The sequence below is a fragment of the Maniola jurtina genome, chromosome 16 (assembly GCF_905333055.1).
Source record: "Maniola jurtina chromosome 16, ilManJurt1.1, whole genome shotgun sequence".
NCBI lineage: Eukaryota > Metazoa > Arthropoda > Insecta > Lepidoptera > Nymphalidae > Maniola > Maniola jurtina.
The window spans coordinates 4,735,528-4,752,846 of NC_060044.1; the positions used below are offsets into that span (position 1 = coordinate 4,735,528).

Here is a 17,319-nt window from a genome sequence, read left to right on the forward strand (position 1 = left end):
AATAACTTATTACTTAACTAATCATTTGTAATATCTGCGTTTTTATTACTGCTTACTATTCAGATAACTTCATATTGCATCAAAATCGTACCTTAGAACGAATGATGTGTATTTAATAAAATTTGATGATTATAAAATTAAAATCTGACATTTGCCCTAAATTCGGCTCAAAATCTGAAATAGACAACCAATCAGAAATTGCTTGTAATGGGAATAGTCATAACGGGTATCTTTACCCTCTTTTTGGATTTATATGTGTAATTGGTAATTAATTATTGAACGACAGATTATGATATGCTACAAAATATAATGCTCTATATTTTATAATGGTTAACGGATTAAACGTGCCTCTCGTACAGTAGGTATAGCAGACTGGGTAAAAACCTTTTTGAAAGAAGCAAGCATATCTGCTACTTCTAGTAGCATAGGTACACTCAACTCAGGGAAAATCATTCTTATGATGAGATGGCCCATGAAAATTAGCAATCAGCTAATACAATTCAAAATTTTTCTAAATGTAAAGTGATTGAAGGCAATGTACTTAGTCCAGGTGGTATCGCTCAACTAACTATTCTTCAGTTCTATGACTGATAGTTAAAATTCTTTTCTTTATTGATTTTGTATTCAAATAAACAAAATTTGGTTTATGAAAAAGAACATAATATCATATAAGTACTCATTAGGGTACAAGTGTTATCACATTGGCGTAGAATTCCAATATCTATTATGTGGCGTCACCAGGCGAAAACAAACAGGGTCTCAATATAAAGCTTCCAGTTACGGTCAAGTTATTTAATAGTAGCGTTTTACCTGAAAATAAAACGCATATTAAAATACTTACCTCACTGGAAGCTTTCAGTAATTCCTGCCTGGTGATATTGAGCCAATGAAGCCATGGCCGCGCTGAGCAATTTACGAAAACTTTGAGCGCGACCCCGCCAGGTGGCGCCACAAAACCGGATATGACATCAATAAAAGTACGAAAACTGGCATGAAATCGACGGAAACGGAAATGCTACTCTCAATATAAAGCTTCCAGTGAGGTAAGTATTTTAATATGCGTTTTATTTTCAGGTAAAACGCTACTATTATGGCGCTGATAGGATAGTATGGAGAAATAGTGCCTTAAGGATCCATATTATGGAACTAGGAATCAGCTTAACTTACAGAGTGGTTTTTAAAAATTTAATAAAATATAGTAAAATTCTTTTATGTCGCTCAGTGTATTTTAATATTGTACTATTATATAGGTACATATAACTCGGTCAAGCTAAGTTTGCACCTCGCTGGAATGCAGCGCCTATCCCACTTCCCCGCTCACCTCCCCGCGGTCGTCATGTTGCCTCAGTAAGGTTCGCATGTAACCGTACCCGGCAGAGTGACGTAATCAATGCGAGGTGCAAACTTAGCTTGACCGAGTGTATTTATACATATATGTGAACCCAGAATTTTTCTTCTTTCATTTGATATCTTACTCGATACAATGGCAAAAAAAAAATTTGGAAACCCCCATTTTTTTGGATGTAAACTCCATCGTCGGATCGTTTTTTTTCGTATTAAATGTAACCTATGTCACCGCAACCATAATAAATATCTGATAATAACAAATTGATTGACACCTCACTTATCAAAATCGGTTCAGTAGTTTAGACACTACGGTGCACACATAAATTCAAGAAGAGATTTATATACATACATACATACATAGTTATACATAGACTGCTAAAATTATAATCCTTCCTTTTGGTTTTGCCATACTCGGGTAAAATACAGGTCTACGGTCTACAGTTTTAGGCCTAAAATCAAAACTTTTTTGTGATATGCATTAGATAAAAAATGTTTTTATATCTTGTTTTTGGATGCCAGTTGACTCTTTTCTACTTTTGTTCAGTTTGACACGTTTCTAAAGTTACCCGTAGTCACTATAAATAGATTCTTGAAATTTCTATGGCAACACTGGACTATACAGCTTAGTCTATGGTTATAAATTGTAGGACCAATCAAAGGCCGCAAATAGAAAAACTGGTCAAACGACATTTTGTTTTTGATTTCTAACGTATTTTGAACGGTGGTTTAGTGCATTTAATTTTGATCCTGTTCAGAATAATTTTGTCTTAATAATTTAAAATAAGCTTATCAAAAAGACATTCGCTGTGATAAAAGCGCTTCGTGTTTTTATATACCTATTGATGGTGTTATTTAATGCAACCATGATTCAACCAAAAATGATTGTAACAAACGATGAAAATATTATCCAGCTATTGTAAGTATGCTTGTTAATTTTACGCCTTTATTTAACGGTTTTTTATTTAGTATAACAAAATCAATTTTGATACTAATCTATATTTGCAAAAGTTTAATCAATACTGACTTGACTTAGCTTTATACTTTTCTACCGCCAAAAACCAGAGCTTCCGATCGAGAAGATCAATCTCCAAACAAATCGAATTATTATTGAAAATCTTCGAGTATTTTACATTTTTTTGATGTACAAAGTAGTCTAGTTTCCATTTCATAAAGAGCAGAGTCCAGGGTGTGTCTAGTGCCACTGATGCACTGAATAAGATCTTGTTACACTTAGTTGAAACAACTAGTTTAACAAGTTAAAAGAAGATAGAACTTCTGTGCTATCTGATAATACATTGCATTTATCATGATGCCATTTATTCATTTTAGTCATCTGTTCCATGCATTCCAATATTATTACAATAATCAATAATTATTAGGTATGGAAGACAATATTGGAAGCTTCTTAGGGCACAGCTATTTTAGTAGGGAGATGTCATGTTCACTAGGTCACCAGCAGAATGCTTGAGCAATTTTTGTAGAAATATTAGAGAGGTTAAAACTCTATTATTATTTATCATCAAACATTGCTCCAGCAGTGTGAGGTGACCCTAAGATGAAGACCAAACAACCCATTCACAAAACACTAGTTGATGGGTGTGACTTCATCTGCCTAGATTTCCTAGAAATCCTATTATCTTTCTTATTGGTGTCTTATTAATAAAGAGAACTTACAATATTATGTAAAATCTAAAGTTTTAATATGCAGCAGTTTGTACTTTACATTGATTTGTCAGTCAGTTTCTCCTTTTATATACTCAACTAGATGATGCCTGCAATTTAGTTCACATGGATTTTAGTTTTTTTTTTATTTAATCCTGTGGGAACTGATTTATCAGGAAAAAAGTAGCCAACATGCAAGCACCTCACAGTACCTCTGTACAAAATAGATGAAGTCTGTGACTTTGTTGGTGTTTCTTTAGGGTTTTAGAAATGTAATGGGAACACTTTGATTTCATTGGACCAAAAGTAGGCTCTGTCCTTACCCGGAATGCAAGCTGTCTCTGTACCAAATTTTTTCAAAACCTGTCAAAGTCTCTGTGCCAATTTTTTTTCAAAACCTGTCATACAAATAGGCCATGAAAAGCTTGTAGACATACACTTTCGCTCTTATAATATTATTATGATAGTATGAATATGGATTCATAGATTGTTTGATTTGGGAATCATAAGGGACCAAATACATTTTTTTACTATTTAATTACTATTTATATGTATTTTATATGAACTTGTTTTCATACAGCAATGAAGTTCGTGAGGAGATATTAGAAAATGTAAGATCCCTAATGAATGAACTCTGGAGCAACTGGTCACATCTTGGTGTACCTGAGGAAACTAAAATCACAAACATCAGAACACTTGTACAAATTGAAAAAAATCTTCACAAAGACATCATTTTTGAGACAGATAACAGGTTGAAGCAGATGGAGGAGAAGATAGCAAGTGAGAATATTTTACTTTTATTTGCAGTACATACTTGGTTTCAGGTTATAACATCTCTAGAGGACAGTAGACACATGTAAATTATGTCCTCTAACACTGTGCTAGAACCTGGCACCATTGATGCTTGTTTTTTGATGGTAACATTTAACACTAACAGTAACCACCTGTGATGTAAATAGCGTTGGTGCCATCAACTCATTTTATATTATCAACAAATATATTAAGAAATAACCCTCTGTGCAGGTATATTATAGGAACATGTTTATAACTTCAACTTTGTATGGATTTAGGTTTTAAAATTTACTGTAATTTTATGGAATACTGGCTTATGCACACAACTATGTACATGTGGACTACACCAAACCCCTATTTTAACCCCTTCAGGAGTTTAATTTTCAAAAATCCTTTTTTAACAGATGTAATAGCTATTTTCATGCCAAACAGCCCAATCCATCCAGTAGTTTGAGCTGTGTGTTACGATCAGTTAGTCAGTCAGTCAACTGTTCCTTTTATATATTTAGATTGAGTAGCCTTTGTCAATCTTGTGCAAAAAACATGTCCATCTGTTATGTTGGTGCGGTGTGATTGAAGTTTGAAGAAAATTGAAATGAAGAAGAAAATTGAAACACATTTTTGCATTTACAATATTAGTTATATAAGTATAAAAAATATAATAATTATTTTCAGAGTTAAAAGAAGAAACTGAAGAATTAAGCCGGTGCCTTTCAGTGGACATAACAGTACTAGAGTTAGAGGAAGATATGGCGTTGATTGAATACAAGGATGCTTTAGAAGAACAACTGTCTGTGTGAGTACTACTCGGTCAAGCTAAGTTTGCACCTCGCGTCGTAATCGACAAGCGTGAATCGTAAGCATCAGTGTGACGTAATCATAGACGCTTAGGTATGGTATGCAAACCATACTGAAGCGACAAGACGACCGCCGCGCCGGGGAGGTGAGCGGGGAAGTGGAAGAGGCGCAGCATTCCTTCGAGGTGCAAACTTAGCGCCACCGAGTTATATTGCCTATATTGAACTATCATTTATAACTAACCCAGTAGAACTTGGACTAAACTAATTAGGCTACTTTAATTTTTACTACAGCTAGGTAATTTAATAAACACTTTGATATCTGGGTTGTACATTAGTCAAAAGCCCTAAATTAGCCCCAAAAATTATCACACTAGCTGATGCCCGCTACTTTGTCGGCTTGGATTTAGATTTTTTAAATCCCGTGCGTTTTTTTTTTATTTTCAGGATAAAAAGTAGCCAATGTTACTCCTCAGGTCTTAAACTATATCCATGAAAAAAAATCAGGTCAATCCGTTGCTCCGTTATGGCGTGATTGAAGGACAAACCAACAAACAAACATACTTTCGCATTTATAATATGGGTAGTGATTGTGATTATGTTATATTACATTGTTACTATTACAATATAATTATTATGGTTGTTGCTATAACTATATTGTTGTCATTATTCATTTTTTTTAAATATTTATTAAACTTAAAGAATATACAGAGCATTTTTGTTACATTCAGTGCCACAAAAACTACAGTCAGTTTTACCGGGCTCTATGTTAACTTATTATAGTTATACAATAAAAATAAAACTATAAAAACCAGCGTTTGTGTTACTCTTATACGAAACTCTGCATTTAAGGCAACAGGATAGTATCATAAAGATCGTGAACGTCACATTATTGTAGCTGTTTTTTGGTGCTTGTCAATTTGATTGTGATGTTATGATCAAGCCTTATGGATACTAGGCCATAGATCAATACATTCTATTTTTTAACCCCCAACCCAAAAAGAGGGGTGTTATAAGTTTGACGTGTATATCTGTGTATCTGTCTGTGGCATTGTAGCTCCTAAACTAATGAACCAATTTTTATTTAGTTTTTTTTTTTTGTTTGAAAGGTGGCTTGATCGAGAGTGTTCTTAGCTATAATCCAAGAAAATTGGTTTAGCTGTTTAAAAGTTAGCAGCTCTTTTCTAGTTACTGTACCTAACCTTCACTTGTCAGGGGTGTTATAAATTTTTAATTTACACTTGTGATACTCATTTCTTGTGACTAAGGTATTTTCCACTAAAACCTTGCTTTTTCCACTTTTATTCAAATAAGTTGTAAGCATTTCATTGCAAATCCCACCAAAATAAGTTGAGAGGTTTAGGCTTGAGAAGATAACAACAAAGACACACTTGCATTAATAATACCTAATAATATTGCTTCTCTTTATTATTATCAAGCCAAAGAGTGTGATACATGAATATATAATATAACAAACAGATTCAAACAATATCATTTTTATGACCATCAATAGGTACAGAATCCAAGCTGAGCAGCGTCGCAAAAAAATGGATAGGCTCCTAGAATGGCAGCGTGACCTTGTAGACAAGCTAGGTGTCACCATGCACGAGTTGCAAGAGGAGCCCTTACCAGCTGAGGAGGAGTTGGACAAACTGATGAGTCACTTGGAAGTGCTGCAAGCCGAGAGGGACAAGAGAGTGGAGCTATTCCTGAACACGCAAGTCGAGATCAAGGATATCATGGGTTTGTATTTAAAGTCAAAGTCAAAATCATTTATTCAAAGTAGGTACAATTGTACTCCTTTTGATGGTTGAAATTGTTAAACTTGTACGATATAGTGGTGATAATTAATTACGTCACTTAAATTACTCACTAAGTCAAGATAATTATTTGATGTTCTCAAATTACTGTCCTGCTTACAGTTTCAGAAGATAGTAAGGCGCAGATTAATATTATTCTTTATGTTGTTGTCTTTACATAAACCAATTAGGATTATTTTCATGAAGTAAATATTTATTTTTCTTCATTTAATAAAAGAGCCATATAAATGAGAGAAAAATAATTATTGATTTCATGCATAGCTTCTAAAGTACAGGTTATTTTAATTTGTGACAAATAAAAAAAAATGGAGAGCATTTTGCTTTATTTCATATCTTTTGATTTTATATTTGAACTTGATTTTATAAGGATAGTATTGATATTTTCACTACTGAAACTTATGTGTGGGGCAACTAGAATCAAAATGGCGCAAGTTCTGGAGCAAGGACGTGTCTTAAGAACATCTTAATATTCACTACGTACTGGTATCTCGCGGCGATGTATCATGCAAAAGTATACTATCAAAGACGCTCGGCCTCCTTTTTTTTACACACAACATAAGTTTAACTCCCATCCCAAATTTTGAGGTTTACTTCATTTAAATCAGCTTTTTAACCGACTTCCAAAAAAGGAGGAGGTTCTCAATTCGTCGGGATCTTTTTTTTATTTTTTATTTTTTATGTATGTTCCTCGATTACTCAAAGACCCCTGGACCGATTTGGAAATTATTTTTTTGTTTGAAAGGGTATACTGTGCAGGTGGTCCCATATAAATTTGGTGAAGATCTGATGAATATCTTCGGAGATGGAGAACAGAACTCCTCAATGGATAAGAGCAAATTGCTCGCGATCACTGTAATAGCTTAGTAAACAGTAGGGTTTTAACTGGGCATAGCATATTATAGTACAGTGGGGCCACTAAAAATTGTGAAATAAAAAATTTTCAAAAGAAAAATAAAACCGACTTCAAAAACCAAAAATACTAAAAAGTAGAAAATAATTTTTGTTTAGCTACACATGTAATGTATGAAGTCGGGCGAGCTTCACTCTTGGATTTCTAATTTTGTTTTATAATATGCTCGCTCGACTTCATACCTAGGTACATTACATGTGTAGCTAAACAAAAATTATTTTCTACTTTTTAGTATTTTTGGTTTTTGAAGTCGGTTTTATTTTTTAAAATTATCTAGATACCATATCAGTTAGGATGAAAGATTTATAGTTTTTTTCTTTTTCTAGCTAAACTCCAAATCAAGCCTCAAAACAAGTTTGAGCAGATGGCTGTAACATCCATGTCTGTAGACTTCAAGGTGACTGATCAGAATATGGACCGACTGGCGATGCTGCGTCAGGACTTGGAGGAGAAATACGAGCAGACCAATAACAGGGTAGGCGTTCAATTGTTAAGCCCTAAATTCTACTTCGTCCCATAACGCCATTATGGGACGAAGTAGAATACTCTAGGCAATTTGACTCTGTTTGCCTCCCTAGCGATCGTTGTCGTAAACCGATAAATAGTTCACTTGTGGGCCCTTCGTAATCTTGTGATTGGAATGTCGCTCTCCTAATTGGGGAGTGTGGTTGTTCGATTCCGGGAAACATGGAGAACCCTCAGGCATGCAGGTTCCTCATGATGTTTTCCTTCACCGTCACAAAACTCGGAAAAGTTAGAGGTGCGTACCCAGGATCGAACCCCCGACCTCCCGAGTAAAGGTGGATGTCTTAACCACTAGGCTATCACTGACTCGGTAGGAACAGCATTCCGAACCAGTGGTAGATTATTTTGACGATTCAAAAGCACTTGTAAAGGTTTAATTGAATAAAAATAATTTGAATTTGAATTGCACCGGCAAACGTTCTTAAGAGTTCCCGGAGCCTCTAAATTTGCGATGGCCACAGAGGGGGCAAAAACCCCACTCTCTCTCCCTAAAGAGATTGAGTATCTTAATGAGACTTCCCCTGGCAAAAAATAGGCTGTCACCGATTTTAATATTAGTATGTTTAATTCATGTTCTTCTGTTCATTTGTCACAGGTGTTGGAGCTGCGCGAGCGCTTAACAAGACTGTGGGACTGCTTGGAAGAAGACCAAGTGTACCGCGAGAACTTCCTGCAAGCTCACACCGGCTGCCATCCGCTAACTGAAACGGCCATCAAAGAGGAGATCAAGCGGTGTGATCAAATAAAGCGGCAAAAGATTTCGGTAAGCATTTTTGTGGCTAAAGAATTTATTCTCAAAAGAAATTATGAGAAACTTATTTATTAGCTTATTTATTTTTATTTATTTAAACAACTTTATTGTTACAAAAATACAAAGACAGAATATATGATACACTTAATTAAACAAAGGGCGACCTTATCACTTAGGTTATGCTTATATTAACTAAAAAAAAGTGAATACCTTTTAGGCGGACGCCGATGGCTACATCATCATCTACTCTAGTGTGGTAGCAGTTTAGCGCATGTCTATTTAGAAAAAAATCAGTCAAGTGTGAATTGGGCTCGCACGCGAAGGGTTCCGTACCATTGTACAAAGAATAACATATTTATTTATTTTTGTGATGTAACCACAAATTCACGATTTTTTTCTTTACTTGTAGACATTAAGACATTGCTACCTGCCAAATTACATGAATCTAGGCCAATGGGAAGTACCTTGTAGGTTTTCTTGCCAGACATATATACAGACTACGAAATGATCCTGTAAGGCTTCCTTTTTTCCCTAGAGATACGAAACCCTAATAATAAGGGTCGTTTTTACCCTTTGGGAACCCTTAAGACCGCAAAAATTATAAACCATTTTTTTTTTCAGGTGTTTGTAGCCAACGTGCGTACAAAGATCAAGCTTATGTGGGATAACCTGATGTATTCTCAAGCTCAGCGCCAGGAGTTTGTCCACTACTATCAGGACATCTTTACTGAAGACACTCTTACATTGCACGAACTGTATCTAATGAAGATTTCCAAGTTATATGATGAGACTAAGTGAGTTTATTTCTATCAACTTCGTTGTGTTACAACGCCACACACATTTGGATTTTCAAACTTTGTTTTCATTACACTGTGAAAGTGAAAAGTTAAAAACAGACAAACTTATAATTTTAGTATCCATTAAAATAAATATAATGTCTTCGATTATAATAATAATAATTCTAGTAGTTTTCAAATATCTTAAATTTACGTGCAGTGTCAGTGCAAATCTCAGCACTCCCTGGAAGCCTTTAATTTTGAAATGTGTCTTAAGAACCTACTCTAAGGTAATAAATACCTGTATTTCACTTGAACCTTTTGTCCATACAGACACATCTTCGAGCTAGTAGGAACTCGTAAGGAGCTATGGAGCAAGATGACGGAGCTAGAGGCGCGCGCCTCCGAGCCGGGCCGCTACCAGAACCGCGGGGGGCAGTTGTTGCAGGAGGAGAAAGAACGCAAAACTATCGCCAACAAAGTAAGTATCAATATAATATTTTGGGTTTGTTGACTGCGATTTCACAAGGTCTTGACCAAAACACCTACTTGAGGTGTTTTGGTCAAGACGTGGTATGCAGGATCTGGGATCCCACCACACTATCACTGGGAAATCCTCATTATTGCCACAAATGGAAGGGATGACGACGAACCACAGGAACGAAAACGATGTCGAGGGACATTTAACGTTCACCAACCCATCAGTTTGGTTACCAGAACCGTGGGGAGCAGTTGTTGCAAGAGGAGAAAGAATGCAAAACTATCGCCAACAAAGTAAGTCGACAAAAGCTACCGTGTGTTTTTAGGGTTCCGTACCAAAATAGTATTAAAGACTAATGGAACAACTAAACTTGGTCGTCGCCCCAAATTCGATTGCAAATCGCATAAACGATCAAGTGACACCGCATCATCTTGTTCGGAAAGAAAAGACCGGCCAAGTGCATTTGGTCGTGGTTTTCCCTTTCTGGGTTTCTATACTTATGCTGAGATCTATAGAGCGCACTTAGACTTTGCTCATACTTAAGAAACTGTTAAAACGAGACAGCGTTATACCACTGGCATAAATCTGTCTCGTTTTAACTGAAACTTAAGTCTAAGCAAAGTCTAAGTGCGGTCTATAGATTTTAACCTTAGACGTCCGTCCATTCTACGTGCGTTTTGCCATTGTTACAGTTACCGAAAATCGAGCAGCAAATTCGCGATTTGGTGTTGCAATACGAGGCGAAGACGGAAACCGTTTTCACTGTGGACGGCAAACCACTTTTGCAGCTGATACAGGATGAGTGGGAAACAAGGAAGGCGGTAAGTCGTTTTTATTTTGCTAGTTTATTCCGTTTTAGGGTTCTGTAGTAAAACATGGTGTCCTTAAGCTATGTAGGTGCAGAAGACACAGCGTGAGCCGCTCAGCGTGCAAGTCAGCAAATCAATATAAGCGAACTGATTAAATTACCTATTACTACTATCGGAACACCGGTCTGTCCACACACGATTTGTGCATTTGGGTGATTATAATTGTAGACCTAGTTGAGCATGACTGAGCCTGAGTGAGCCAATCGATTGAGACAAAGACAACGCGATACGTCGGCAAAGGTGCACAGGCCAGCGCATCGCTATTGTATCGTGATCGATTTGCGGCTGTATTGCTTCAAAAAATCTTGGGCGATCCCACTTTGGTGATGTAGTTGCTATCTTCTCCTTCGTCGTAACACTCTTGGTACATCGGTCGTGGTAATCATGAAGCAACGTATTTGAGGGCAGATGTTATACGCCCACGAGCATTCGTCACTTCTCCCTGTTGGCTGACAGCCTGGTACACTCTTACAAGGGACCACCCACAGCATACTTTTTCTGAGATCTATAGAGCGCACTTGTGTACCATCTATTATATTACGTGTATTCGCAATAAATAAATTATGATTATGATTATTATATGATTATGATTACACTTAAGCTTTGCTCAGACTTAAGACACTTAAAACGAGACAGCGTTATACCACTGGCATAAATCTGTCTCGTTTACTTAAGTCTTCTCTGAAACTTAAGTCTAAGCAAAGTCAAAATGCCCTCTATAATTTTATTTTAACCTTGATTTGGTCCGTCGATCGCATAGGTGAACTTTCCCGCTCTCTGGTGTCCTCCATCTTTCCCTGCACGACAAGACGCTCAATGAAAGAAAGAAAGAAACATAGAAAAAGGGAGACGCGTCCGAAGAATTTTAAGTTGTTGTTATAATAAGCTGATGTTTAACTTCAGGAGCGCCAGAACAAGCTGTCGGCGCGCAAGCAGGCGCAGGCGCTCACACCTACTCCACAGCTGTTGCGCTCGCTCGCCACGTCGCCGCTGGGCAAGCGCAACCGCACCGCCGCCGGCCTCGCCGCCACCGGCGAGAGATACAAGTATGCTACACATTAGAATACACACACCTTTGGAGAACATGGAGAACTCTCTGGCATGCAGGTTTCCTCACGATGTTTTCCTTCACTGTTAAAGCAAGTGATATTTAATTGCTTAAAACGCAAATAACTGAAAAGTTAGAGGTGCGTGCCCGGGATCGAATTCCCGTCTTCCAATTAGGAGCCGGACGTTAAGCTTATCGCGACATTTTTTCGTGCCTATAACCATTATCATTGAAATTTCAACATAAACTTCATGCAAAACAACTTGTAAAGCGTTTTGGTTGCCTGGAAGAGATCGCTGGGTAGCGATAAGGCCGCCAAATTGTACCTGCTTATATTTTGTTTTGCTTTGTATGTGTTTTTTCTGTATTAATTTTGTGGTACCCAATAAAAGTATATTCATTCACTCATCCCTTTTGATTTCTAGGCCACCAAGCAAGCGTCAACTCATCACTGGCAGCGCGACCAAGGCCATGAATGCGGTCACATCCAACCTCTCTGCGTTCAAGAGATCCGCCGTGTCTACTGTTAAAAGGTAACAATAAATCCTAATCTTATATCTTATCCTAATAATAAAATAATAATGTGAAATTTTGGATGTTTCACGTCACAATGACTAAGGCTGTCTCCATTTTCTTATACCATGAATTAACACAAAGGATACTTTTTATCTCGGAAAAATCAAAGAGTGTCAAACTGTAGCTGTCTTTTTCGTATCACATTAGCAAGAAAAGGATGTAAATAGTCTAAAAAGTTGTGGTCAGAATCAACACCATCAAGTAGAAAAGTAACATTAGATATATAATTTTAAAAATGTAACTGTATATCCATACTAATATTATAAATGTGGTAGTGTGTCTGTCTGTCTGTTAGCTTTTCACGGCCGAATAATTCAACCGATTTTGATGAAATTTGGTATAGAGGTAGCTTGCGTCCCGAAAATTGACATAGGAAATTTTTATTCTGGAAAAATCAAAGAGTTCCAAATTGAATTCAAATGGGATTTAAAAAAAAAACTAAATCCACTTGAACTGAGTCGCGGGCATCATCTAGTTAAATATGGTTAAACTGGTTTTAATACTTTCATTCCTTCTACAATTTCAGTGCTCGCTTGTAAACTAATGAAGTGAACACAAATTACAACACCAAGGCAAGTTCTTATAATTTGTGACATGTAGCGAAAAATTATAATTACACGTTACATAAGTGGAAGGAATGAGAAGTATGCTGTTTCATAATCGGCTTCGATGTGTGAACAATTATGCTGATTAATGAGTAAAGACATTACAGTATTTTAGGTTGTTGGCATGTTTAGGTAAATTAATTAGCTTTTTTTAAAGTTATTTTAGTTGCCTTGGTACACTATAATTAACTAACGACCCGCACCGTCTTCGCACGGGTAGCTTAGTACAATTTTCGTAGGGATCTCTATTTTTTTTGGAAAATAAAATATAGTCAGTGTCACTCAGGCATAATGATGTAGCTTTCTACTGGTGAAAGACTTTTCAAAATCGGTTCAGTAGTTCCAGTTTCCCGCCCTTTGTCACTTCGGAACTCGTTTGGATATAAAAAACGAAAGGGTTCCATACCACCGTACAAGAAACATCACTTTTTAATTTTTCGTGTTTTGTGACCATAAATTCACGGTTTTCGGATTTTTCCTTCACTTGTGCTATAAGACATTGTTACCTGCCAAACATTATTCTAAGTCAACAGAAAGTACCCTATAGTTTTGATTCCCTTGACAGGTCTTAATAGACACGACAAACAGACAGCCAACCTTTTTTTCTTTGGAAATACGGGAATATGCTAGGAACAAGTTAGAGTCCAGTTGATAGGTTCTTAAGTACTTAATGTATTAATATTGTACCTTATATATATAGGCGTATAAGCGGGCGTCTGGCGGCGAAGGCTTTGGTCGACAATAAAACTGATCGCGCTAAGAGGAAACTGGACTACGATGGCCCGAACAACAAGAAGACTCCGCAACCCAAGGCCAATGGCAGCATACTTAAACATAAGCGAGCGGTATGTATAACTACTGAAATACTTTTAGTTTTACTTCTAAACCCTGTACTAAGCTCAAGTTCAATCTAGCATGGAGTACTGCATCCATTTATGTGGTGGCTCTACCAAGTACTAGCTTGATCAGCATTGGATTCGTTGGGTCGACGCGCCAGAAGGCTCAATGGCGACAAAGCACTGGTCAATTCTAAGCTCCAAATCTTAGGCTGAGATATTTTATAGAAATCTTAATCAGAATTTTACACATGATGAAAAAAAAAACCGGCCAAGTGCGAGTTAGACTCGTGCAACGAGGGTTCCGTATTGGGTATTTTTTTCTGACATTTTGCACGATAAATCAAAAACTATTATGCATAAAAATAAATAAAACTTTGTTTCAGAATGTACAAGTAAAGCCCATTCATATGATACTTGGTATAGTTATCTTTCTTTGTACATTAAAAATACTAATTGTTTGTTCATAAACACATTTTTTTTTGTGATGTAATCCACAAATGCACGGTTTTCAGATTTTTCCCTTTTCTTGTGCTATGCCATAAGACCTGCCTACCTGCCTTTCATTATTCTAGATCAACGGGAAGTACCCTATAGGTTTTCTTGACAGACGGACAGACAGACCTATAAGGATTCAGTTTTTCCCTCTGAGGTACGGAACCCTAAAAAATGGCCAGTTTATATAAATCCTGCTATTTGTTGGCAGTCGCGCGGCCGTCGCAGTTCGACCACCGCAAGCAGTTCGCGCGACACGGAGCGCTCGGACAAGAACCCGCTGCAAGACTCCACCATGATGACTACTTATTCTGATTTTAAGGTAAGCCATTGCTATAACGCTGGCGACTACGCAGTGGTAAGTGCTGTGGTCTTACAAGTGGGAGGTTCCGGGTTCGATTCCTGGCGGGGACAATTTGGGAATGCACATTTTCTAAACATTGTGTGTTTGTTGACTAATTACTAAGAAATAATTTATTTTTGGAATGGGCATCATCCTAATTGCCAGCCAATGAGAGGTAATTGCTACATCTCTGGCGGTATGCCTACAGTTTTGAATGCCCAACGACACGATATCGTATTTGGTTACAGGACATCATCAACGAACGACAGACAAGCCGCAGCTCTATGGCCAATCAGCCGAAAAACCACTTTAACATTCCCGCCGTCGCAGTCTACGAAACTTGCGTAGAACAAAGTGAAACTCCGAACAAATTGCGAACAAAGCCACCTGTAACCCCGAAAATCGGCAAAGAGAACTTCCAACAGTTAAACTTGCCGATGACGCCTAAAAGTAACCTGTTCACCACGCCTACGAGATTAACACGGTCCGCTTTGAAGTTAAACAATGACGGTTTTGCCACCCCCCGCGCTCCGCTGAGCTGCAGCAAAACGAATGTCCATAGGCAAACACCAGGCACAAATATGACCCTTAAAGTCACCCCTAACGGCATGGGCAGGTCCAACTCACATCTTAACTTAATGCGAACGAAAAATTTACCACCTATCATGTGAAACATTAGAGTATTATTTTAGTATGCAATATGGAAGTGCGAGCACTAAAGGAACGCTTACATGGGCAATTGTTGCTCGGCAATCTGGAGCAATAAGTGGTGCAATCTGGAGCAATTATTTCCCATAATATTGCTGAAATTTTCAGTTATTGCTGTGTATTACAGTAAATTGCTTCATGTGGTTGTGATGTCATAATTGACTAAATTGCCTGGAATTGCGGAATTTCAATTGCCCGTGTAAGCGTACCTTAAGGTTGCGCAGTAACATGGCTGCTTATTCGAAAAACGAGCCAATTCAATTCAAAGTATGCTTCAAGGACAGTCATCAAGCGCAAGCACAAAATTGTATCGTGTTTATGCAAAGTTTGTATTATGAACTGATAACTATGGCTAAGTATATTGACATCACTTAACATTTGTGCAAAATTGGGGACTTAAATCATGAAAAATCCCTGCATTCATTTTGTTTTAGATCAAATAATAATACTAATTTCAAATCGATTTCCAGATTTATTATTTTTTAAGATCCAATATTATGTTTAAAACCATCAAAGTATGTACATATTGCCAAAATTATGTTTCACATAACACTTGCTCAATTTTGTGACCATGCAGAAATCGGTGTAATTGTATTGCCATCGCAATTTTCGTCGAGTGTGCATAAGCGAGCAATATGAAATAGCATTACATTTAGCGTAGATAGCGCCTACAACTAATTTGCTGCGCTCATGATGGTCTGTCCTTAAGCCCTAATATATAATTTTTGTGATTTTAATATTTTTTCGTTCAAACTGAATCTCTACCGTTATTAAATTGCAAGCCACACCGCGAGCTAAGCTAACTTAGTTCTCGTATCTTTGGCATCTTTTCCTACTTCAGTTTACCGCGAACTAAGTTAAGAGAGCTAACTGAACTGTGCCTTTCTTCATCCCCGCGCCGCGCGCGTGGTCACTACATCTTTTAGGTTTCGATCTGAATGTACAAATAGTTCATTAGCTTAGCTTAGCTCGCGTAGCTTCGTCATTTTTCATACTTGAGATCACACCGCTAACTACAGAGCTAAGCTTAGCGAGCTAATTGAGCTGTGCCTCCCTTCCTCTCCGCGCCGGACTCATTATGACGACATTTTTTAAGCTTTCGGTCTGAACCCTAGATATAGCTAGCTTCGCTCGCATAGTTCCCCGAAATGACCCTACGTAAGCTGAATTAGTTTAGTTCGTAGTGTGGCTCGCGGTTTAAGGGCGCAGTCTCACCAGGCATTTACAACTGTAGGCTGACTAAACAGCATCGGATGGTACCACAAAATAGTATCTTCCAGGTACAGAAGACTCACTCCGCAAATACTTAAATAAATAGGTCTGCGTATTGTACGCGCGTAGAATGACCGACACTATATAATATTGAGCGCTACAGGCATAACGCAATAACTCAAGTAGGTTTCTGCGGTAGTGGAACGGTGCGGGAGGGTTGTGATCACGTGACGCGAGCTCACTGATTTGTTAACTTGTGATAACTTACCCCTCCCGCACCTCTCCACTACCGCAAGAGCCTCCTCAGTATCCTCCTACTATACGCTATCTCTATAACGCGAGTGAATATTCAGCTGCAAAATGTACGGTGTGACTGCACCCTTAGGTAGGTTTTCATTACTCCAGTAACTCATTCCAGCGCTGGAATTTGCGTCACTGGATTGCTGCGCTGATCGGAATACTGGATCAATAAAAACCAGCCCTAATGGTCTGTAAATAATTTATTTTCAATTGTATTTGCACTACATATTCGACTGTTGATATAAATATAAATATAAATAGTATTAATTTTTTTAAGTAGATATTATATTACAATAATAAGTTTTTTTATAGATTTTTAAGTTGGATTTAATTTTAATTTAGAGTTTTGTTTAGTTGATAGTTCGAATAGCGTAGTTATCTTTGAAGTAAATTAAATAAATAAAGCGATATAGCCTTTTATTTAGTGTTTTACTAAATGTTCCTCATTTTATGTTTTTATAGTAAC

The 17,319-nt window shown here is 37.2% G+C and overlaps 1 protein-coding gene across 1 annotated transcript; it reads left to right on the forward strand.

Annotated features, from left to right (window-relative positions):
- The first annotated feature begins 2,000 nt into the window (after positions 1-2,000).
- LOC123873082 (protein regulator of cytokinesis 1-like) lies at positions 2,001-17,270 on the forward strand. Its single transcript, XM_045917775.1, has 14 exons — positions 2,001-2,263; positions 3,590-3,789; positions 4,477-4,597; positions 6,112-6,341; positions 7,655-7,803; positions 8,449-8,616; positions 9,226-9,398; positions 9,714-9,861; positions 10,554-10,682; positions 11,634-11,776; positions 12,204-12,311; positions 13,660-13,804; positions 14,502-14,612; positions 14,882-17,270. Exons 1-14 carry the CDS (start codon positions 2,190-2,192, stop codon positions 15,302-15,304), a joined length of 2,322 nt encoding a protein of 773 aa, XP_045773731.1. The 5' UTR covers positions 2,001-2,189; the 3' UTR covers positions 15,305-17,270.
- The last annotated feature ends 49 nt before the right edge of the window (positions 17,271-17,319 follow it).